Source organism: Notolepis coatsorum (assembly GCF_963971535.1).
Source record: "Notolepis coatsorum genome assembly, chromosome: 19".
Classification (NCBI taxonomy): Eukaryota; Metazoa; Chordata; class Actinopteri; order Aulopiformes; family Paralepididae; genus Notolepis; species Notolepis coatsorum.
The window spans coordinates 71,084,113-71,108,860 of record NC_140183.1 but is presented as its reverse complement, the minus strand read 5'-3'; the positions used below and the strand labels follow the sequence as shown (position 1 = coordinate 71,108,860).

General features: G+C 42.4%; 1 protein-coding gene across 1 annotated transcript in view; it reads right to left on the bottom strand.

Annotated features, from left to right (window-relative positions):
• The window catches only part of tbrg4 (transforming growth factor beta regulator 4), a 33,917-nt gene extending 9,848 nt beyond the window's left edge, over window positions 1-24,069 (bottom strand). Inside the window, exons 1-9 of the mRNA XM_084335663.1 lie at window positions 23,984-24,069; window positions 22,764-23,279; window positions 22,329-22,649; window positions 16,580-16,754; window positions 14,106-14,263; window positions 11,307-11,417; window positions 8,616-8,766; window positions 7,699-7,935; window positions 5,543-5,654 (exon numbers count right to left, since the gene is read on the bottom strand). Coding sequence (XP_084191789.1) covers window positions 5,543-5,654; window positions 7,699-7,935; window positions 8,616-8,766; window positions 11,307-11,417; window positions 14,106-14,263; window positions 16,580-16,754; window positions 22,329-22,649; window positions 22,764-23,180 — 1,682 coding nt within the window. The 5' untranslated portion in view covers window positions 23,181-23,279; window positions 23,984-24,069. The remainder of the gene's footprint in view (window positions 1-5,542; window positions 5,655-7,698; window positions 7,936-8,615; window positions 8,767-11,306; window positions 11,418-14,105; window positions 14,264-16,579; window positions 16,755-22,328; window positions 22,650-22,763; window positions 23,280-23,983) is intronic.
• Between the last annotated feature and the right edge of the window lie 679 nt (window positions 24,070-24,748).

The window sequence follows — 24,748 nt, the reverse complement described above, 5'->3', positions numbered from 1 at the left end:
ACATAAGGCGAATACTGCACATACTAGATGCAGACAAAGAGGACACCACACCTAAGGCGATGCTATCCCTGGATGCTATGAAAGCATTTGACAGGCTGGAATGGTCGTTTCTATGGGCAGTATTAGAAAGGATGGGGTTAGGAAAAGGATTCATTGATATGATTAAAGTACTATACAAGGACCCATCGGCCATGATTACAACAGGCACATTCATCTCCGAAATCTTTCCGGTATCACGCTCAGCCAGACAGGGTTGCCCTCTTAGTCCCGGACTATTCGATCTATCATTAGAGCCTTTAGCACAATATATAAGACAATCCCAATACATAGAACCAATCGTAATCAAGGGCACACAACATAAAATTAGTTTATATGCGGACGACGTAATATTGTTCATGCAAAACCCCAACACCACATTGCCGCATCTACTCAAGTTGATAGAGAACTTTGGTGATTTATCGGGATTTAAAATAAATTGGCCGAAGTCGGCTTTCCTTCCTCTTAACATCCGAGCAAAAAAAGACACAACCCTCCCAGGTGCGATACCCATGGTTAAACATTTTAGATGCTTGGGGGTGGAAATATTTCCCACCATAAGGCAAACGGTGAAGCACAATTACACAAAAATACAGAACAAAATCAAAGACGACCTGGACAGGTGGGCAAAACTTAAAAACTCAGTACAGGCAAGGGTATCAATAGTTAAGATGGATGTATTACCAAGAATCAACTTCATCAGCTCAATGCTACCGTTACCTCCTCCAGAGGGCTACTGGAAAAGATTACAATCCTCCACATACAAATTTATTTGGAATAACAAACCACCTCGCATAAAAAGATCCACCGCACAGAGAAATAAAGCAGACGGTGGCATGGCAGTTCCAGATTTTTTACAATCTTTTAAGGCTTTCACATTAAGACCATTGACAATATGGTTTGATCCCCAGGCTTTGGTATCTTGGAGAGAATTGGAAGAAAACATAGTAGCCCCACAGAGACTGAAGGACATAGCACACACTAAACTTTCAATCAAGCACTGTGAGCGGGAATTTGGCCCCATAATTACCCATGCAATCAGAACATGGCGAGAAACACAAAAAAAAATTCCTAACCCTCAAAAATGGCATAATCACACTCCCATATTCAATAACAATGCACTCTTAATGGGAAAACGTCCTATAAGATTCCCTATATGGGAAGAGCAAGGCATACACTCATTAGGGGATATTTTTAATAACCAGGGCTTCTGTAGTTATGGAGAAATATGCACAAAGTTTAACCTCACCGAGTCCACATGGCTTTTTTACATACAGTTACGCCTATGTTTGAGGTCTCACGGTGTTCCATTACACATACCAGTTGAACACCACAGATACCACAATTTTTTCTATGAAAGAGAAACATTGGGAGGTTTTGTATCAGGTTTTTATTATCAATTACTAACGTCCTCGTATGAAACCCTTCAACTAGACACTGTCTGGAGGAGGGATATTCCAGACCTGGAAAGTGACTTTGATTGGCAAGAAGCATGGGCAAATGTCCGTCTTACATCAAGGAACCCGGACCATCAACAAATCAATCTTAACTATATTCACAGGACATACTTGACTCCTATAAGACTGAACAGAATGGGCCTGAAACAAGACTCAAAATGCACCCAATGTACAAATGGAGACGAAGGGACATTTATGCACATGTATTGGGACTGCCCACCAGTTAAGGCATTCTGGAAAGATGTGACCCATCAATTATCAAAACTCGTATCTTGGAATATACCAGTACACCCCTCTGTATTGCTTTTAAATGATGTTTTTGAGTTTGCAGTAAATCCACAGCTAAAGAGATTGGTCTTATCGGGTATCACAGTAGCTAAAAAACTGATCGCATCACGCTGGTTTCAACCGGAAAAAATTTGCCGGAAAGTTTGGTCTCTTACATATCTCGATGTGATATATCAAGAAATATCTACAGCAAGAATTCTGGGTCTCAACGAATCCAAAATGTCAATGTGGGTAGAAGTGGTGGAGAGAATAAAAGCTAGCTTATAATGGTAGTGTCTGTTAGGAGTGAGGGATAATGGAGGTACTATCCAAGGAGGGGTCCGGGAGGGGGGGGGTTCGAGCTGGAGCATGTGTGTAGGGTTTTAGAAAATAGGTATTAGGGGTATGTTCTATATAAACATTTATATAATTGTAATTTCGCTGGATATACACTGTATACGGTTAAAATGTTATTATAGACTTTTTTTTTTATCTTGTTTCTGTACTTGCATGTAATTTTAACCACCTTGACTGTTAGTTTCATTATGCATTATGTGTTGAGTACTGACTTTTAATAATTTTTGTTTTGCAATAATAAAAAAAAAAAAAAAAAAAGTTCCCGGTTCGATTCCGGCTCCTACCGGCCAGTGTGTCATTAAGTGTCCTTGAGCAAGCCTTAACTGCTCCCGATAAGCAGGTTGGCACCTTGCATGGTTGCCTCCGCTGTTGGTGTGTGACTGTGTGAGTGAATGGGTGAATGTGAGGCATAAGTTGTTGAGCGCTTTGATTAAGAGCACTAAATCAATCCATTTACCATTCTTCAGAGGTGTGCTTCTATCCCCATGCTCAATGACTCTATGTAACAACCCAACATCTACACTCATTGCACACACATCCACACACTCACTTTTAAACAAACACTCACCTTATTAACACTCACTTTAGACACTTTAACACTACATTATATGTATCTATTTATTAAAGAGATTTGCACCACATTCATACCTCATTTGCACCTTACCTTAAAGTTTTGTACCTCATTGTCTGCATTTGTACCTCACTGTAGTTAGATTGTATTTAGGTTGTACTCAGGGATTAAAGCAAAAAAAATCTCCCGACTGAACTTTTTTCAGGCCAAGTCATATTCTTATTTTAACCTCCACTATATATTTTTATTTAATAGCGTTAGCGTTTTAAGGGGACTAGATCATTTTGAACATCTTTTCTATTGCCAGTTTGCTTTTACGTAATATCAATGCTGTTTTCAATTCATTAAATGAAACTGATTGCAAGGGTTGACTGACTTCGTCATACAAATAAACAAATCTACATACTGTAACCTTTCAGTATTGTGTATAGTTCAAATTATGTATTGTCTATAGTTCAAATTCAGTATTGTGTATAGTTCTAATTCAGTATTGTGTATAGTTCAAATTCAGTATTGTGTATAGTTCAAATGATGTATTGTCTATAGTTCAAATTATGTAATAGTTCAAATTATGCAGGGCTCGAAATTAACATTTTTACTTGGTAGCACTGGTTTGAAGTTGGGAGCACCAGCAAACATTTAGGAGCACCCACCTAAATGTAAGGAGCACCAACAATATATATGTAATATATTTTTTGTATTGATAAAAAAACGACAATATAACAGTACTGTAATGCAGTAAAACAGTGAAAGTAGCCTTAGGTCGCTTTCACATATAGTTTTGGTGGACTCGGTGCGGTTCTGGGGGTGAAGTTGCAACATTGTTGCATTCTTCATTTGGTTCGCCTGCGTTCACATAGAAATCTGTGAGGCGGACCGAGACCTTCTGAACAATGTCACGCGGTCGAAAAGGGCGCTCGGCTATTGGACAGTGGAAACGTGTGTGTGGCTGCGGCCCGTGTGTGCGTGCGCGTGTGTGTGTGTCTGTGTGTGGACTGTCTGCAAGCCCTCCAGATCAGCGGAGCGAGTTTTGACATGGCATTGATCCATTGTTCTATTGAAGCACATTACCACCATCCTCTCGCTAAACAACTTGTAGACCACTGTGTTTTTATGAGAGCCCACAAGTAGCTGTTTTATTAATAATATAATAAGCCGCGTTTTTTCTTCCTTCTTCCCAAGATGCACAGATATATAGATATATAGATAGATAAAGAGATAGATGCAGTGTGCTTGTTTTGCAGTGAATGAATGCTGCGAGCAGTGGTAATAATAATCACTTCCTATATTTGGTTCGCGTTTGGTCCGCTGAAGCCGAACCGAGACCTACGTTTTCAGCCGGACCAGAGTTCGCCTGTTTGGTCCGCGAACCGAGTTCGACACGCATTCACACAAACCCGAAAAACCGGACTATCGAATTCTGGTCCGAAAGTCCGGACCAAACAGCCCCTGTGTGAAAGCGACCTTAAACTATAGTATAGTGTAGACCTAGTAGTGTAGCCTATAGTGTAACTAGGCATGTGCCGGTATGACATTTTGAGGGTACGATAACCTTGGGCAAAAATACCACGGTTTCACGGTATTCTGTACATCAAAAAATCCCCCATTGAACAAAACGTATTACAGTGCACAATAAGCTTTTCTGTAAGTGTTATTTATGAATGTGTGAAGACTGTCTGTATTACACACAGAGGGAACTGTCTGACCACTTTAAAACTAAGTACAGAATATAAAATACTTCCAAATAAACTTTCATGATTATGAATATGTAGGCTACATGTCAAAAGGGCATTTTGCTAATGTAATCTACTTGCAAAGATGTGTTATAATATAGCCTAGTACTATTCTTACTATATTAAACTTTGGATTCATCTTTTGTGGTGGCTCAACATTATTCACACACGGAACTATGTGTTGGGGATAATGGTTCCGCACGGACCATATTGTTGTTACATTGCTGTCGGCAAACTCGCTCAGTGTCAACAGAGTGTTGACGTTGAGTTGACGTTAGCTGCTAGCTGGCTACCCGAATCCACAACAGCCAGGCAGCCAACCGTACAAAATACAGTCTCAGCCAATCACATCGATTTGTACATTTAATTAGCTCCACTCCATTGCGAATTAAAAAGGTAGCCAGCCAGCACAGCCCGTATTAGCAAGCTACAGTTGCTAGGTAGCTAACGTTAGCCACCCGAAGATCGGTAGCTAGCTAACGTTAGCCACAGCTTCAAAAACGAATTTCAATTATGTTATGAGCTATCAGCTAGCCAGCTAGATAACGTTAGACAACGCCTTGTGTAGTAAACTAAAGTGAATAGTTTACTGGGCCATTGTTTAATGCTTCAGTGGTGTTAAAAGAGGACCTGCACGCTTGCTATCTTCGGTGCAAATGATACGGGTCTGTGACAAGACGGGTCTGTGAGGGGGAGGGCACTGCGAGCAGCGTGGTCAAAATGCCCTTTTTCATGATATTTGACGCCTCTGATTGGCTAAATGTTGTTTCAATCTGTATGCATCAACAAATCATATTATACCAGGTAGCCAATTCTGTCAGACTCCAAATCAAATTGACAAAAAAATTAAATAAAAACTGAAATCCGTCTGGAGACGGAACACTTTAATGCATGTGTACTTTAGATTTTATATTGTATTGTATATTCCTCTTTTACTTACTTTTTTACTGTATGAAGCACACTCACAGGGGCTCATACAGAACCAAGCATGTCACCGTAAAGTACATGTATTTTATTGTGACAAATAATAAACAAACTTGAAACCTGAACTTGCTATGCTGGCTCGATGTTGAACCTTATCTTGCCACTGGTATAAAACCTACCCTCCCTGCCCGACTCACCGCCGTGCCCCTGAAGGTAAGGGCTGGTCTCCCCCTCCTCCAGGAAGATGAGGGGCCGTCAGCGCCAACAGGTCCAAAGGCTGGTTCTCACTGTCCACAACAAGCTCACCATCTGATGGGGTAATAACATACGTCGGTTATTAACACAGCTTTCTGACAAGCCGGTCCAATACTCTTAAATATTTATACTTTAGCCAAATGTAGATTAAATGCAGAAGAAAGTATTATTACAGTATTGAAAAACAACAAAAAATACAGAAAACATGAGGCTAAATGCCCTCAAGACCAACACTATGCATTTTTAAAACACGTCATGAAATGACATCATCACTTAAGAACAATATGGCAAGTCTACACAACACACTGACAGACAAGTTCATATAAATACATGATCAGTCATCTGTGAAGTGCATTGAAAGGTACATAAAGAGATTAACTTTATAACAGGGTTTAAATGTAAGGCTTTTTAAGACCTTTTAAATACCACTTAGAGCTAAATGTAATACCAATTTCACGACCATAGTAGCAAAAAATAATAATAACACATAGCGACACTGAACTGGTGGCTGCACTTGGTATGATGGTCTGAGAAAGGAGCGGCGACAGCCCACTCAGAAATATAATTCTGCTTTTAAAAGGTGCATTAAGTGGTATTTTTCTGGGTTGTTAAAATAAGTGTACATGTTCGAATAATAGCTCTACACTTGTAACAGTCACAAATGTGCCTATTGTATTTCTGTATTATTTAGTTGCAGTGCCATGTTTGGTCACTAAGTGGCGCTCCATTGGTCAGTAACATGAGTCTCCAAGTATCTGCAGTAAACAAAAAATACATTTTCAGGTATCCCATTCCCACTTCATCCAATCAGGAGAGAGCACTCCACACTGCAAAAGTGGTAAAAAACAATAAATAAAAACTAGTTTTAAACAAATGTGTCCTTGAAACGGGTAAAATAGTCTACCAGTGGAGTAAGCAAATCTGGTAGTACAAATATCTAGGGTTCTCTCTAGATATGTATACATGTTACTGACCAAACACTCTATATCGGTGATGGCTGTTGGAATGTAGAGCGATTTAACACAGATTTTAACAAAGAAATACCACTTACAGCACCTTTAACCTCTTAAGCCCTAGTCATATTTTCAGAAAATACCCAAGTATTCCCAGTGTCAGAAATATTGGGTCTGTTACTATGCTTGAGTAAATTGAAAAGGAACCAAAAGGAAAATATTAATTATTATTATTTTTATTTATTTGTCATCTTTGACGGTGAATAACACCATGCTACACTGACCAGATGTGAAAAAACTGAGCTCATTCAGCACCTATTTGAGATCAAGTATACAAGAAATCTAAGCAAATGAATAAAGGGCAGATGATTTACAGGGTTTTTTGTAGATACAGTACTGAATTTTGCCATCCGGACACATGCCATTTTAAATATGAATATAGGGCCTATAAATGACCTTATTATGGCCATGTCATACATCTATGGATCAGGCCACATCTCTTTCCAATGGCAGAGTTAAATCTGGATTTAGTACCACCAGGCGCCCAGTACAGGGCAGCAAAGACCATGAATGAAATCTACTGTAAGTACAGTTACTTTTTTATATAATGTCCAATAGCTCCGCCATTTCTCATCAGATTGAGACACGTTTTTTCCTAGACGTTCACAGAAGGGTAAAGAAACAAACTACATTCTATTTTATGGCAATAACGTTCAGGTTCCTTTTTTTAAGAATATTTTCAACAGCTTTGACAAAGGCTGGTGTGAGCTGGGTAGTGTAGTTATATGAAATTTCGATGTCCATTGAAAGCCCTGGGTCTCCTCTCTCTTAGGACTACAACGCTTTTATGATACGTTATTTCCTTGCGTCTAATTCATCCGGTTTACACCAGGATGCGCAGAGATATTTATAAACTCATATTTCACTAATAACACTTAAAATCATTGGTAAATAAACATAGTGCTGAAAATATACACTTTGATTGCTGTTTTGACAGGGTTAGGGTCTTTACTCTTGGCTACATCGCAACATTAATTAATACGGACTGTATTGATCTATTTATGACGTGATATTAATTTCGGGCTTAAGGGGTTAATGTGAATGTGTATGGCATTCATTTACATATTTCATCCCCATCTCCTTACCCATGGTCCACCCGTAGACAGTGTCGACCGCGGTCCGCAGGGACGCAGTCTCCTCTACCAGACGCTGTAGTGTCTCTCGGAGACTGCTCTGCAGGGGGGAGACGGAGGCACTGCGGGCCCCGGCGGTCAGGGAGGACGGAAGGGGCGCCGGGGACCCGGAGTGCTCCAGCTGGAGGGTAGCGGCGATGTGGAGGAGCTTCAACCGATAGTTATCCAGGCGAGACACGTTGCCCTCGGCTGACGAGAGAGGGAGGAAGAGGGAGAGAGAGGATTAACGCAAGCCTGGACTCTTGTAGATGATGGGGCCGGTCCAGCTAAAAAAATACGAGTGATTCAGTCCTATGCTGCCATCTGCTGAGCCAGATGATGAGTCTCTTCTAGCAGGCTGTAGCCACTAGCCAGACTTTTGAGATTTTTTTAAGCCAATGTTCTTGGTGCTTAGTTGGTGGTTGATATCATAATTTGTTTCAATTATTAGTACTTAGTAGAAAAGTACACAATAGTAAAAATCAGTAAGACAGTAAAAACACAAAGAAAAAATATATCGATTGAAGAAGTGTGTTTTTAGTCACCCGTGGAAAAATGGGGGCGGGATTCGGCTGTATATTCCAGCAGTTACAAATTGCATTTTTTCCAACTACCAATCAAACTCTTCAAACGTCCATCTAAACCTTCCCCACACTGATAAAGTCAAAACAATCACGGATCAGGGCTTTATAGCAGAAACGTGAGCAGTCACCCGATTAGCGTCCAGCAGACGACCGCGTTGTGCAAAATCATTTCACGGGCTGACCTACTAGCTCAGATGTTTTGTGGTCTCCGAATCGAAAGCAACAAAGGATAACCTACTTACCGACGTGAAGGACATACAGGAGAAGTGCTATGACCACGGGGGAGCGGGGGCTGTGTGTGTTTACCTGCGTCCGAGAGTCTGGTCATGTGTGCAGGTTGTGTAAGTGCGGTGAGATGACGGCGCTTGGCCTGCTGTAGGACACACAGAGACCACACCACGTCCGTCTGGAGGAACGGCTCCAGGGCTGAGAGAGAGTCCTGCAGGGCAGTGTGAACCTGCACACAGGGTGACACACAGTTCCTACCCATGAGGCCACGAATGGTGGTTATATCGAGACCCAAGCATCAGAACTAGCGCATGCTAGCTATTATGGGTGTAAAGGTACACGTATCCGTACCGAACCGTTTCAGTACTGGACCTTAGGTATTTTTTCGATTATTAATTTCAATATAGAATATTCGTCGACAGCCCTACAAGTACAATTAGTTACTGCATACTACATCACCCCCGAGTGGAACATGGAAAGCCAAACTTTCCCCCACTGTACCGAAAACCTGTACCGAACTGTGACTTCAAAACCGAGGTACATACCGAACTGTGGTTTTTGTGTACCGTTACACCCCTACTAGCTATCTACGCTGCCCTACGAAGGCTAAAAAATGGTAAATGGTGCTTGGGTTTTGGTTGGATTTTGTAGTTAAAATGTTTACACCCATTTCCTCTAGAACAGAACCAGATTGAACCAGGACATTTAGTGACAAGATAAAAGGTTATATTTCAGTCATACCTCAATTTCTACCAAAATTGGAGTTACGGCAGTTAGCCTTTGTAGGACAGTACTGTATGCAATAGGGATGCCCCGATCACGTTTTTTGCCACAGATACCGATCAACGATCTTCTATGAGCCATATCGGCCGATACACTGCCGATTCCGATTGTTTTTGGTTGTTAAAAAAAATCTAAATAATCTAACCTTACTGTCAGGCACTTGTCCTAAGATACTAACCTACACTGTAGGACCAAAATTGTAACCAACATTGTTACTCAACTGAGTTGTGCCCTTCCTGATGACTTGTCGTACAGAACTTGTAAGTCGCTTTGGATAAAAGAGTCAGCTAAATGACTAAATGTAATGTAAATACCCATTGTTCAATTAATAAACTGTATGCCTCACTGTGTGGAAGAGACTGGGATCATTCTTTTGTGCAAGGCAACATCAGGCTTGACTTAAAACATTACTTTCCTAACTTAGTGAAACTAAATGTAACAAATTAACAAATAGATATGTACTGAATTGTTATTTCTTATTATAAATAAAAAAATAAAAATAAAATAATTTTTTTTACCGATACCCGATCCAGCTATTTTAGTGAATATCAGCCGATACCGATTGCTGGCCGATCGATCGGGGCATCCCTAGTATGCAAGAAACTTAATTAAATTAAAGTACATTTAAAAGTGCACTATGCAGTTTGGGGAAAGGCCTGCAATTCGTTTACACAACATCTTTACTATAGGCCTACGTGTAATTCTTTGAAGTATTCTATCCTATGTCATCATAAATCAAAGCAAAATTATTTTGAAGTAGAGTGAAACAAATGTAAGCCTAGAGGATCCTCGTTTGAATAGTAAATGTTCGTTTTTGCCTGCTGTGCCATCATAAACACAGTAGCTGTACAGTAGCTGTATTAACATGGACCCTAATATTCCACTAATAATCAGAATAATAGCCCAATGTAATCACCTCAATCGGAAGAGACTGGCCTGATCTCGCTGAATGTCTTTATTGGAATATTAGCATTAGCTAAAAGGACCGTTGAATGTCTTTATTGGAATAATAGCGTTAGCTAAAAGGACCGCTGAATGTCTTTATTGGAATATTAGCGTTAGCTAAAAGGACCGTTGAATGTCTTTATTGGAATATTAGAGTTAGCTAAAAGGACTGTTGAATGTCTTTATTGGAATATTAGAGTTAGCTAAAAGGACTGTTGAATGTCTTTATTGGAATATTAGAGTTAGCTAAAAGGACCGTTGAATGTCTTTATTGGAATATTAGCGTTAGCTAAAAGGACCGTTGAATGTCTTTATTGGAATATTAGCGTTAGTTAAAAGGACCGCTGAATGCCTTTATTGGAATATTAGTGTTAGCTAAAAGGACCGCTGAATGCCTCGATGGTCGGTCCGTGTAGTGAATGTCCAACGTGTTCTTCTATCCAAGTTATCCAAGTGAAGATGTCGGACACAAGGACCATGGTGGGAGGCTGCTGGTCCCTGGCTAGCATGGCTTTTTATTACAGCTGGGGATGAGCAAGGCTGGAAGCCTTGAGACAACAAATGTTGACAGCGATGCACAGAACTATCAAAATTAACTCGCATGTGCTGCTGGGCACAGTATTTGACTCTCTGTTGTTTCTTAATAAGCAGCAGACTAGGTGGCGAGTGTAACAGGGTCTAGGTGTAGTCAGGTCTTTCTGGGCTTGTTGCCCAAACAAGTGATATTCTGATTACATTCTTTGGGTCACGTAAACGCGGTTCAGTTTATTTACCGTCCATGTAAACGATTGATTTGAAATCCCCAGTCTAAAGGATTCGGGTTGAGGAAATATTGTCCATGTAATCACAGCTAATGAAACCGTTCATTTTCACATAGCTTTATAGCTTCAAACGGTGTCCCAGGAGTTTGTATATTCAGTTATGGAAGTACACCATCGATTTCAGATTTCTCTTCCAAAACTAAAATATTGTACAGTTAACTCCAAAAAGGAGATGTGATCTTGAGTAATAAATCACACACAACTTTCAAAGTAAGTTTACCTTGCTGTAGAACTCCTCCCCTTTGTTGACCTGGTAGCCCAGTCTGGCTAACGTCATGAGCATGTTACTCAGCTGATGAATACTGTACCTCTGACAGTTGGCTATGTAGTGCTAGAGAGAGAGAGAGAGAGAGAGAGAGAGAGAGAGAGAGAGAGAGAGAGAGAGAGAGAGAGAGAGAGAGAGAGAAAAAAGAGTGAGAGCGAGTGAAAGAAAGAAAGAAAGAAAGAAAGAAAGAAAGAAAGAAAGAAAGAAAGAAAGAAAGAAAGAAAGAAAGAAAGAAAGAAAGAAAGAAAGAAAGAAAGAAAGAAAGAAAGAAAGAAAGAAAGAAAGAAAGAAAGAAAGAAAGAAAGAAAGAAAGAAAGAAAGAAAGAAAGAAAGAAAGAAAGGGCTGGGTATCCAACCTCTTTACTTTTTGAGTCCTGTGTCATTTACGATCACACACTTTGCTACTAAATAATCATCCTTGCCTATATTACTACCTACTATGCCAATATGTCTCTACTACTATGCACTATAAGACTGTAACACCCAAGTTCAACACCGTTTGACGAACATTGTTACTTAGCTGAAAGAGTTGCACCCTTCCTGCTGACCTGTTGTACAGAACTTTGGATAAAAGTGTCAGCTACATGACTGAATGTAAATGTATCGGAAGGGGATCTCTCCAGTCAGCCTACTTCTCAACAGCCATGTCCTCATTTCTGCTGACCTGCCAAGCGTCTGTGACGCCTCGTTCAATACTGCCTTCGTTGATTTTGGCTAACGGCTAATTCTGCGACAGCAAAACATTATTGATAACACTCCACACTCCGCCACGTGTGCTAGTATTCACACAGCCCTGTCGTCGATGTCAGTGTCCCCTCAACCCTACACAGAAGCGTTTGAGAGGTTCTTGGCTTATTTTGTTGAATTGAAAAAGAGGTTAATGCATAAAAAACCTGTTTACACTCAGCAAAGTAAGGTATAGAAGAAAATTTATTGTTTTGGTATACGGGATGAAATCCCAAGTATCTGTATTGGCACCGGTATAGAATTTATTTTTCAAATGATACCCAGCCCTAGAGAGGAATATGAATAACTACGAGGGAAACCAGCCCTAGAGAGGTATGTGAATAAATACGAGGGAAACCAGCCCTAGAGAGGAATATGAATAACTACGAGGGAAACCAGCCCTAGAGAGGAATGTGAATAAATACGAGGGAAACCAGCCCTAGAGAGGAATATGAATAACTACGAGGGAAACCAGCCCTAGAGAGGAATGTGAATAACTACGAGGGAAACCAGCCCTATAGAGGAATGTGAATAACTACGAGGGAAACCAGCCCTAGAGAGGAATATGAATAAATACGAGGGAAACCAGCCCTAGAGAGGAATATGAATAACTACGAGGGAAACCAGCCCTAGAGAGGAATATAAATAACTACGAGGGAAACCAGCCCTAGAGAGGAATGTGAATAACTACGAGGAAAACCAGCCCTAGGGAGGAATATGAATAACTACGAGGGAAACCAGCCCTAGAGAGGAATATGAATAACTACGAGGGAAACCAGCCCTAGAGAGGAATGTGAATAACTACGAGGGAAACCAGCCCTAGAGGAATATGAATAAATACGAGGGAAACCAGCCCTAGAGAGGAATGTGAATAACTACGAGGGAAACCAGCCCTAGAGAGGAATGTGAATAACTACGAGGGAAACCAGCCCTAGAGAGGAATGTGAATAACTACGAGGGAAACCAGCCCTAGAGAGGAATATGAATAAATACGAGGGAAACCAGCCCTAGAGAGGAATATGAATAACTACGAGGGAAACCAGCCCTAGAGAGGAATGTGAATAACTACGAGGGAAACCAGCCCTATAGAGGAATGTGAATAACTACGAGGGAAACCAGCCCTAGAGAGGAATATGAATAAATACGAGGGAAACCAGCCCTAGAGGAATATGAATAACTACGAGGGAAACCAGCCCTAGAGAGGAATATAAATAACTACGAGGGAAACCAGCCCTAGAGAGGAATGTGAATAACTACGAGGAAAACCAGCCCTAGAGAGGAATATGAATAACTACGAGGGAAACCAGCCCTAGAGAGGAATATGAATAACTACGAGGGAAACCAGCCCTAGAGAGGAATGTGAATAACTACGAGGGAAACCAGCCCTAGAGGAATATGAATAAATACGAGGGAAACCAGCCCTAGAGAGGAATGTGAATAACTACGAGGGAAACCAGCCCTAGAGAGGAATGTGAATAACTACGAGGGAAACCAGCCCTAGAGAGGAATGTGAATAAATACGAGGGAAACCAGCCCTAGAGAGGAATATGAATAACTACGAGGGAAACCAGCCCTAGAGAGGAATATGAATAACTACGAGGAAAACCAGCCCTAGAGAGGAATATGAATAACTACGAGGGAAACCAGCCCTAGAGGAATGTGAATAACTACGAGGGAAACCAGCCCTAGAGAGGAATATGAATAACTACGAGGGAAACCAGCCCTAGAGAGGAATGTGAATAACTACGAGGGAAACCAGCCCTAGAGAGGAATATGAATAAATACGAGGGAAACCAGCCCTAGAGAGGAATGTGAATAACTACGAGGGAAACCAGCCCTAGAGAGGAATGTGAATAACTACGAGGGAAACCAGCCCTAGAGAGGAATGTGAATAACTACGAGGGAAACCAGCCCTAGAGAGGAATGTGAATAGGTAAGAAAGAAAGCATACAAATGATGAAATATGGTCATCTCAATGTTGAAAATTAATTGGGACAGGGATGGCATTGGTCCCAGTGCGAGACTGACCTCAGTGAAGGCCTCAAACAGCGGGAGGTGAAGCCACTTGAGGAAGCCCAGGGATTTAGCACAGCGTGTGACATCGACTGGACTGAGCTCGGGTACTCTGGGTAATAACTCCGAGGCCATTCGCTGAAGCACCAGAGGATTGTGGAAATTCAACTTCCCTGGAAGGAAACAAAGATGAAAAAGATTAATTTGACGGTACGAGGCGGATTGATTGATTGAAAATTGTATTAACAGATTGCAGAATGGGTACAATACAGTACAGCTCAATACACACAATTATTTTTATTTTTTTTTATTATCTTTTTTCCCCCTCCTTTTTCCGATTTTTCTCCCATCCCACTGTTAGTCGTTATGCCAATTCCCAACCCCCTTCCTGGTTGTTGCGCACTCCCCCCTACTGTTGGTCCGGGAGGCCGGAGACTGTCACATGCTTTCCTCCGACGCATGTGCAGCCAGCCGGCAGCCAGCCTGGCAGCGCAGATTCTCACCGGGAGAGTGTAACGTGTGGAAGGTCACACTACCTCCCTCCAGATCCTACCCTCGCTGTGCAGGCGCCCCGACCGAACTGTAGGGGTCGCTGTCCACAACGCCCAGGACCCACCCATCAGCTTTCCCACCCCTAACACTGCCAATTGTGTTAGTATGAACGACCAGCCAAGCTGATAGCAACGCCGAGAGCTGGATTCGAACCCAGCGTCTCCAGCGTTGATGGCGAGCGCCTTGCCCACTACACCACCTAGCCGCCAATACACACAATTGTTAAGGGGATGCAGACCAGAGAAAGACTTTCGTCTTGTTTACATCAGGGTCCCCCATTTTCAATTCATCATAACATATATGACATACAGATAAGACAGTACTGCTTTCATGTTACTAGGTGGTGTAGGGGTTAACGCTGTCGCCTCACAACAAGAAGGTCCTGGGTTTCGATTCACGCTTGGGGGCCAGGTTGCCAGGTACCCAGGCAGGGTATCTCCCGGGCCTTTCTGTGTGGAGTTTGCATCTTATCTTATCTCAACTCTGTTGGATTGGTCCCCTGTGTGTGGCACACCATGTGTGTTTGCTGCATGACAAAAACTTAGTTTCCATGCATTGAATTTCTCTCCCAATTGGCTCCGTGTCCACACTCTGGGATAAGTAAATAATATCCTTGACTTCAGGAAGAACAGTGCAGACCCCCCCCCCGCCCCCTTTGCATCAACGGCGAGGATGTGGAGAGAGTCAGCTCCTTCAAGTTGCTCGGAAGCCCCATATCTGCTGACTCTCCTGGACCGCATATTTTGTATATTGTTATTTTGTATATTGTTGTTATTTTGTAGTATTTTACGTTTCTCTTTCATTACTTGTGTGATTTTATATTTGCTTCCACTACTGCACTTTAAGTTTTTGAGTCCCAAATCTTGTATGCAAATATAATGACAATAAAGTATAATCTAATCTAATATCCAAATCACTAAACGCAGATGTTGGGGTGACAGCAACACTGGAGTCAGTCGGACACAACACTTGAACACGGCGAGCGGAGTCGAGAGGCAGCAGTGTGGGGACATTGCAGTTTTGGCTTGAAGACAATGACGAAGGAAAGAAATACAGGGTCTGCAACGGTTGCTTCACACCTAATGGAATTGGAAACACTTCAATATGAGTGCATATCTGCGCCACCACCAGCCAGCAATATCACTGTCTGGAAGCAGGACAGTCCAACAGGTAAGAACACGGTCAGTGAAAACACAGCAGTCTCTTGCTAATGCCTTCCAACAAGCCTATCCTACTGGTTCAGAAAAACACACAAAAATAGCAAGTGCATTGGAGACGTTCATTGCAAAAGACTTTCAGCCCTTTTCCGTGGTTGGAGATGTGGGCTTTCGTCACCTAACGGAAACACTCAATCCGCGTTACAGTGTCCTCTTTTTTCAGCACCAAAGTCATTCCCAACTTCTCTGAAACAACGCGCAAAGGCATTGAAGACGAATTGGCAAAAACACAAGAGCCTTGGATAGTTGTGACCTCTCGGGCAACAGAGAGTTACCTCACTGTGACGGTCCACTATATGTCGGATTGGGAGATGAAGAGTGCAGTAATTCAAATGCCTCGCCCTTATGAAAGTCATACAAGCGCTCACTTGGCAGAGGAGTTGACAGATGCAGTGACTGAGTGGGAGTTGGAGACACTCACAGTAACCACAGATAACGCAGCAAATATTGTGACATAAATATAAATATAATTTTTTTTTAGATATACGTAAACACATTTATTTTATATTTGCCAATAAGCAAAATATAAATAATATTTGGGAATAAATAAATATTAGCATTTATTTTCTCCTTACTCACAAAATGCCTACCGAAAAACCGTGACCCAAACACAGAGGTGTATTGTTTGTTGCATCCCTAGGAATCATTATCCTAGCACTTTGAACTGCAACTTCTGTATGAAAAGTGCTATACAAATAAAGTTATTATTATTATCATTACCATAGGCATAGGCCATATCCAGCAGCAGGGGAGTGGTGAGGTCAGCAGCGGGCTTCTGGAGAAGGTGATAGGACAGAGCTCTGAGCAGAGGGACAGACCGACGCTTCTGATGGGCCACAGAGACACACACCCTGCCAATGTCTTCAGCAGAGAAGGCCTCTGCCAGCTCCAACGCCTGAGAGCGAGAGAGAGAGAGAGAGAGAGAGAGAGAGAGAGAGAGAGAGAGAGAATGCATAGTTATGCTTAGTAGTTTCAGATTGAATGTTCGGACTAAGGGCTGCCCTGTCTTGGTGATTTAGTCCGGAAATATCTGAGTCTTAAAAGGTGCTATATGAAATTTGTATGTAGAGTAATAATTTAAAGAAATATAGATATATACACATCCACAGAGCGTTTAGAAATGTGTGGAATAAAAGTATTGCCCCCCCATAAAAAGAAACTATTGATTAATTAATTTGTAATTTAGAAAATGTTGTGGGTCCAAAATGAATATTGTTTATATGTATCCCCTCCCTACTTCCCATTTCCCCACATGGAATACACCTGATTGGATACCTTAAAGTCTACTATGAGTTTTTTTTTATGCTGAATTAGTTATTAGTCATTACTACGTAATAATATGTATGATCTATGTTATGGCATGACAAATTCTTTAAAGTATGTATTGGCATTTTATATGTACTACTATGTTTAAAGAGGTCCCTCTGCATTATTGCATCCATATGTGAAAAGACATGCAATGTAAAGAATTTTGTCCATTAACCCTTTCTCCGCCGGAAACGGCTTACGACGTGTTTCAAGTTCATGCAAATTCTGCCAGATCACGGCGTACAACGTTATTCTGATCATATTTCATATTTTCGCCATAGTATTCATATTTCCATCACGAAGGCTGGTCTGATGCTGTCTGAGCCAGCACAACTCTGAAACGCTTCAATACTGCCACCTGGTGGCTGATCGGCGAGTTGCAACCGGAAGTGGATCTCTTGTGATCCCGGTGCATCTCCCTATTCCGTCCGGCCACTCGTAAATCGTCGCGGGACTCAATACACACACCGTGTATATGGATTGTTGCCATAACTCAATAAACAACATGATTTGGGCGTGTATTCGTATTATCGCCTCGATCCCCATCACATAACTGGGATCTGTTTGCTCCAGTATCATCGCCCAACGCTAAGAGGAGGATGCCGTGAGTTTCAGCGTGAGTGTTTATCATTATCGATACAAACTGCTCTGATCAATATATCACCCATACTAGATGAAGCATTTAACGACTATCACGGAATTATAAACTACCCCCCCTCCCTCCGTTCACCCGCGCATGATCAGTCATAACGTTTAGGACCATGTACAGTTGAAATACTTAATATAGCGTCGATCGGTATCAAACTGCATTTGATGATCTAATATATGCATTTGTGCCTATATCTCACGTTCTGGGAAATACTGCAGAAAACGATAAAAACATATTTATACTCTAAACGGTATTTTCGTATGAATGTGTGAATGAAAAAGTAAAACGTTCCTACATCCTGAACGATAGATAATCGATGTTGAATGGGCCATAGTAATGTCAATTTAGCAATACAATTTAAAAAGTTATAGCCCTGCAAAGAAGGTGAACATCTCCATAGACTTACAGTGCTGGCAGAGATCAAACAGTGATGGATATAAGCGTGGCAGAGAATGTGTTAAAATCAACTATTCTATGACTATTTGGTCGTCAGCCGTAAACCTACCGAGTGGATTTGAACCTGGGACCATAGGATCCACAGGTGGCCACAATAATCAGCTGAGGTGATGGTTGACTGTCTGCGACCGACTCATTCGTACTTTTAGTTTACATGTGCATTGTTATCGCCGCCCCAGAAAAGATTTCAGTCTATACCAATTCTCCTGAAAACGCATTTCTCAAGACCTTTCACTACACTGGGCATGCGTGTGCCTCAGTGTGTAGTACTTGTTGAGTTCCGACATTGCCTGTGTATTAAACAGTCAAAAGGGAAGATTAATTTAGCACACATGAAGTAGTCTACTGTAAACTGTGTAAAAGAAAATGAAAAAATATAAGAGTTGGACCTTTGCAGGCCAAAGTCAGAAGGGTCAACAGGCTGACAATTATCAAAGGACTGGCTGGTCATGGATCATCAAAGGAGTGAAAGGACATACAATACTGCCCAAGAAAGACCCTGGGAATAACGTTATGAGCGTTAGTGGGCGTTTGTTCTGTGTGGTGAAACGAATATATGGTCAATTATAAGTCCCATCGTTGTGGGCATATCAAAGGTCGTGTTTACTTGGCTCCATTGTCACGTCAGAAGATGCAACAATATCGATGCGCTGCACATGGCATTGTTTGTTAATTGTTTTGGGAATGAGAGTGGTGCCTGTCCACGGTGCCACACAAACCCCTGAGTTTTGCTGTACCGTGGACGTGAGTTTCAGTTTTACAAGTGTTGCTACTAATGATGAGTAAATCACGAAAAATCGATACGTAGTAGTATCGCGATACGTTGCGTGGCGATACTGTATCGATACAGGGACGCCAAGTATCGATATTTAATTATTCATACAAAATTTAAAAAAAAAATTGTATAAGGAAGTTGCATTGTTCATTTCAATACCTGTAATAGTACAGTAGTCCACACACACACATATGCATTCAGTTAAGTTGGAATATGACTAATACAAACAGTTCAGTTTGTCAGGTACATGCAACACAGATTACAGTGTTTACATCTGTCTGCTTGAGAAAATACCATGTTCTGCAATAAAAATTATTGAAGTGAGATGAACAGACTGAACTTTATTTTATTAGATAAAACATGTTGACAGTTTTACTTTGCAGTTGAAAAAAGGTAATAAATTAAATTTTAAAAAAATTATTAAAAAAGATATCGCAATATTCGCAATATATAGAGTATCGTGATACTATCGTATCGCGGCTCAAGTATCGTATCACGAGGTCTCTGGCGATTCCCACCCCTAGTGTGCACGCGTGTGCATGCTTCTGCTCACAGAGCCGGTTGCTCGCCGTGAAACCCCGTCCCATGAGCAACGCACCCCTGGTCGTCTGGTAACGTTAGATAGATTTGTGTAGTCCCATTGACAGAGAGAATTAGAATGTGAACTGGGCAGATTGTGCGCACGGCAGACCACTTGGAACCAAGTATGGTAAAAGAAAAACACAGCTAACCGGTTTTCATAATAACCATTATGCACATCCCTAATATTTGTACATGGGGTTGACTTAGGATAGAATCTCTACATCATACCAGGGTGGGCTGTACACACACTTGCATTGTGATATTATATTTATTCTTTTTTTTTTTATTATCTTTTTCCCCCTCCTTCTTTTTCCGATTTTTCTCCCATCCCACTGTTAGTCGTTATGCCAATTCACAACCCCCTTCCTGGTTGTTGCGCACTTTCCCCTACTGTTGGTCCGAGAGGCCGGAGACTGTCACATGCTTTCCTCCGACGCATGTGCAGCCAGCCGGCAGCCAGCCTGGCCGCGCAGATTCTCACTGGGAGAGTGTAACGTGTGGGAGGCTGCACTACCTCTCACCAGATCCTACCTTCGCTGAGCAGGCGCCCCGACCGAACTGTAGGGGTCGCTGTCCACAACGCCCAGGCTCCCCTCCCCCTAACTCAGCCAAACGAGTTAGTATAGCGATCAGCCCGAGCCAAGGCAATGCTGACTCTCCGGGAGTCGAGACCGCAGCCTCTTGCATTGGTGACGAGCACAATCTCCGCTACGCCACCTGACCGCCTATTATATTTATTCTTATATGTTTTTATTTCTATTACCCTGCCTGTACCTCCCCTCCCCATCTCCTGTTTTTTGTTTGTTTGTTTAACCTTTATTTACCCAGGGTAGGTTCGCTGAGCTGATGCACTTTTTCAGGAACGCCCTGCTTCACATTCACACAGTTCCATTCACACCTGGGAGCTGCCCAACCACAGTCCGACACCATTGGCCGCTGAGCAACTCCACTGGAGCAGTTGGGGGTTAAGTGCCTTGCTCAAAGGCACTTCAGCGGTTGGTGTTAAGGGGATGGGAGAGAGTTATGAATTCACTTCCACCAGCCCAGATTTTTCCTGCCGGTCCCGGGGATCAAACCGGCGACCTTCCGGTCACAAACCCACTTCTCTAACCTTTAGGCAACTGCTGCCCCTGTGCCGCTATGACCGCAGAATTTTCCCCATGGGAATTAATATATAGGGGTGCACCGATGTATCGGTCGGGTATCGATATCGGCCGATAAGTGCCTTGTTGACTGCAGTCGGCCTATCGGCCGATAAGCTCGGATGTGCCGATGGCAGTAGCCGATAAATTCAGTCGCATCCTGCACAACGCCGGCCCCGCCCCAGTCCCCCACACACACACACACAAGCTACTGCATCAAAGTTACTACTAAATATTCAACATTCTCTTTTGAGACTCCGCTTCACTCTTATCATTTGGCACTAAAAGCTAAACATTGTCACCGATATGGCTGTCCGCAACATGTCATTAATTGTGTACGCGAGGTGGTCGCTCAGTGACGACGCTAACATGAGCTAGGTTAGCTAGCATTAGCTACCGGGAGATGCAAGACTAACGTTACTGGTGAAAATGTGATTTGCGTTGGAATAGTCCTTTGCCAACTTGCTGTACTTTGCTTGCAGGTCTGCAGCCATTATTGCTGGATTATGAATAGCCCCAACTTTAGCCAAGGTAACGTTATGGCTAAACCTTTAACAATAGTTAATGCTAGCTTTCGGTTAGCTGTTCAATGCTATTAATAACACAACTCCCCGTCAACACCCTCTCTCGGGAAGATGGCATTTAAGAAAGTATCTGCTGTTAAAATGACACAAACATTCGTTATATAGTTAGTGTTACACGTTCAATAACAAGCATATTATTTACCCGAAGATAGCAGTAAGCAAGGCATTACTCCGTTAGTCCGTTCATAGCTCAGTTCCATTCCGTTGCTCATTCCGTACCCAACTACCCATTCTGCAATCTGTTAATAAAGTTTTCAACCAGACAAATGTATAGAAAGGCTTTGTTTTATTATAACATTTGTTGCAGTAAAATCATTATGTCTCATTTGGTCATGCTGTGGAGCGCTGGTCGGCGGGCCGGGCAGCTAACGTAGCTACGTTAAGTTTGTTGTGCTCTCGCAAACAGAACAATGGCGGCATGCCCGAAAGTAGAAAATGAATAAACGCTTGCCGATTGGTGGTAAGAACAGCAGGAGGTGGGTGCTAGCGGTGTGGCGTAATTGGCCGAATCGACTGTCAATCAAAATGGTTATATTGCATTGGTTGAGAGAACAGTATCCATCTGCAGGCCGCCAGACGATACTGGGAGAGGGATAGTGCTACATGGCATGGTAGAATTAATACCATAAACATATTTCTTGATGTTTCCTTTTTTTAAGTAAGTAAAGAGGCCTACAAATACAAACATACACATACAAATATACAGTAGTTTCATTAAAAAATATATATATATTACAAAAAAAATATATTAAAAAAAGAAAATATTAAAAAGAATTACAAATACTATACAAATAATACACAAATATCGGTATCGGTATCGGCCGATTGTGTTACTTGAACAATCGGTATCGGTATCGGTGGCCAATTTTCATATCGGTGCACCCCTATTAATATACATCCATCTTCTCTTTAAAAAGACTGGTCTGGTCCTTTAATGTGTAAAGTGGCAACATGTGCCATCAGGGGTCGTTACCTTGTCCTCTAGCCTGTCCATCAGCGTAGGCGACATATATTCTCCTTTGAATATCAGCGTGCTGACGGTTTTAGTATCGGAGATCTCGGTCCAGCGTAGTTCCAGCTGTTTCAACGCCGACGTCATTATCGTGACATCCTGCAGGCCTTTCAACCCTGACCCCCAGTCTACCAGGAAGGCAAGCTGCTTGTAGGACAGCCTGCGCATTCGCCACAGCACCTCCATCTGAACAGAGCTCAGCACGGGAGAGCTGGAGGGCAGGCCGAGGGTCCGGAGAGCCCGCAGGACAGTGACTAATGTGCCGTTCCACACGCAGGAAACCTGGGGGCGAGAAAACACACGCAAATTGTTATCTTTGCGGACATAACGTGTCGACACAAAACACAAGTGCCTATTGCTGTAAACACGCACCACAGTCAACATGGCTTCCCCTACCTGTCCAAGTATGGCGTCCATCATGTCCTGCAACCTGCCATCCATCATCAGCGTAGACGGGCATGTTTTAGACTTGTCCCCTTGGAACAATCGAGTCACTTTTATCAAGGCAATAGCGGCATGGTTGCCATTTCCACCGTGCTCTTCCCAGGCTGCCAGGATTTCCTCCGGAGTTGCTGCATTTTCCACCAGCTTATCCAGCTCCGTGTATTTAGGCACCCTGGGAACATCCGGCTGTACCGGAGTGAAACTGGCCTCACACAGCGGCCTCACTGAGGCCCGTGGCCAGGCCTGGGCCCACAGTGGCTCCTCCGCAGGGCCAACCACGGGGACAGGCAGGCGGGCAGCCCCAGCTGCAGCCTGTGGTGACCCCCTGGAGAGGAGACGGGCACATCTGCCTAGTAGGCGGCTGGTCATGGAGAGAGAGACAGGACAAGGGCCAAAGAGAAGGACAGGCTGGGGCCTGAAAGACAGCTTCTCACAATGTAGCAGTCAGACTCACCATCCCACAGACACCTGTGAGACAGAAGGAGATAAACGTTGGGCTGTACATGTATGCTGCTTCATATGAATGAATGAATGAATGAATGAATGAATGAATGAATGAATTTATATGGCGCTTTTCTAGACACTCAAAGCGCTCCCCACAATGTAGGGTGGAAATTGCCTCCTTGTCCACCACTGTGTAAAATCAAAATGTCTTGTGCAAGGGTCAAGTCAACCATCAATTGCATGGGCATACAATTGGCAATCACTGATTCTACCAAACCAGGATGGTTTCCTTCATCGTATTTAAGAGGCAAAAACATCTTCAGACATCAGTCTCAATTAACTTTCAACAACATGTTTTAACATCTCTCGTCTTGCTGGATGCTGCCCAAGAAGCAGAACGTAGCCTAACTCAAAATGCAGCTGCTTCAATGCATGATGAACAGCTATCTTGTTGGCTAACGAAAGCAGAAATATGAACACTGAAACGAGACCTCAAACTCTTCAGACCGGGGGCTTTGTGTGGATGTAACGTTAGATAATGGTGTGTAACACTACAGTATATAATTCTATGTTTCTACCATCAAGCAAATTCTGACCTTGTCGAGCAAGAGGAAGTTCCACCTCCTATGAAACGCCAGTGTCAGGGGACATGCGTCCTTCTATCTACTTCTAATATATCAGGCAGGGAAATGCATCGGATATTCCATTATTGTAGCATAATACCTTACCTTGACAAATTAAATAATTTGATGAATGGTATATATCGACATTCACATGGTGCTGTCAGCGACAGTCGCAAGAAAATGACGTAGACGGTGTCGTGAACAAAATAATGCAACATTCGATTATAACTCGGCGTAGGATTTTTCAACCACCAGTTCAAGCCTCGGCGTAATTTCAACATGGCCACCCACATCGTATAAACGTTAATGTTATTATTAGCTATTATTATTATTAGTAGTATAGAGTACGTTTGTAAGTATATCAGCTATATGTCGTTGTAAACGGTCTTTGTGTGTAAATTGGGTGGGGAATGCAAAAAAGATTTGCGTGAGCATCCATGTATTCAGCCGTTTCCCACTTCCAATTTCCCACCGTCGACCATAAACTGAACGAGACAAACTCCTACGCAGAGCTGTCTCTAGCATGCGTGATTACCAAACCAAGCCGCATTTCTCGAAGTGGTTTGTCTTAGAGCAGGGAGGGGCAACTGGCGGCCCGCGGGCCGCATGCGGCCCTCACCGACGTTCCATGCGGCCCCAGGCCAATATTAAAAAAAATTAAAAATTAAAAATTATAATATTTTTTTATTTTTTATTTTTTTTTATTTTTTTATTTTTTTTATTTTTTATTTTTTTGTATTGTATTCGACTAAGAAGAGTTGGCAGTCGACTATGGCTCCTTTCGATCGATTAGTCGACTATTTGACTAATAGGGGTCAGCCCTAGTGTGGACATATGAAACGCTGTTGAAAGTGCCGTGCAGCAATATGG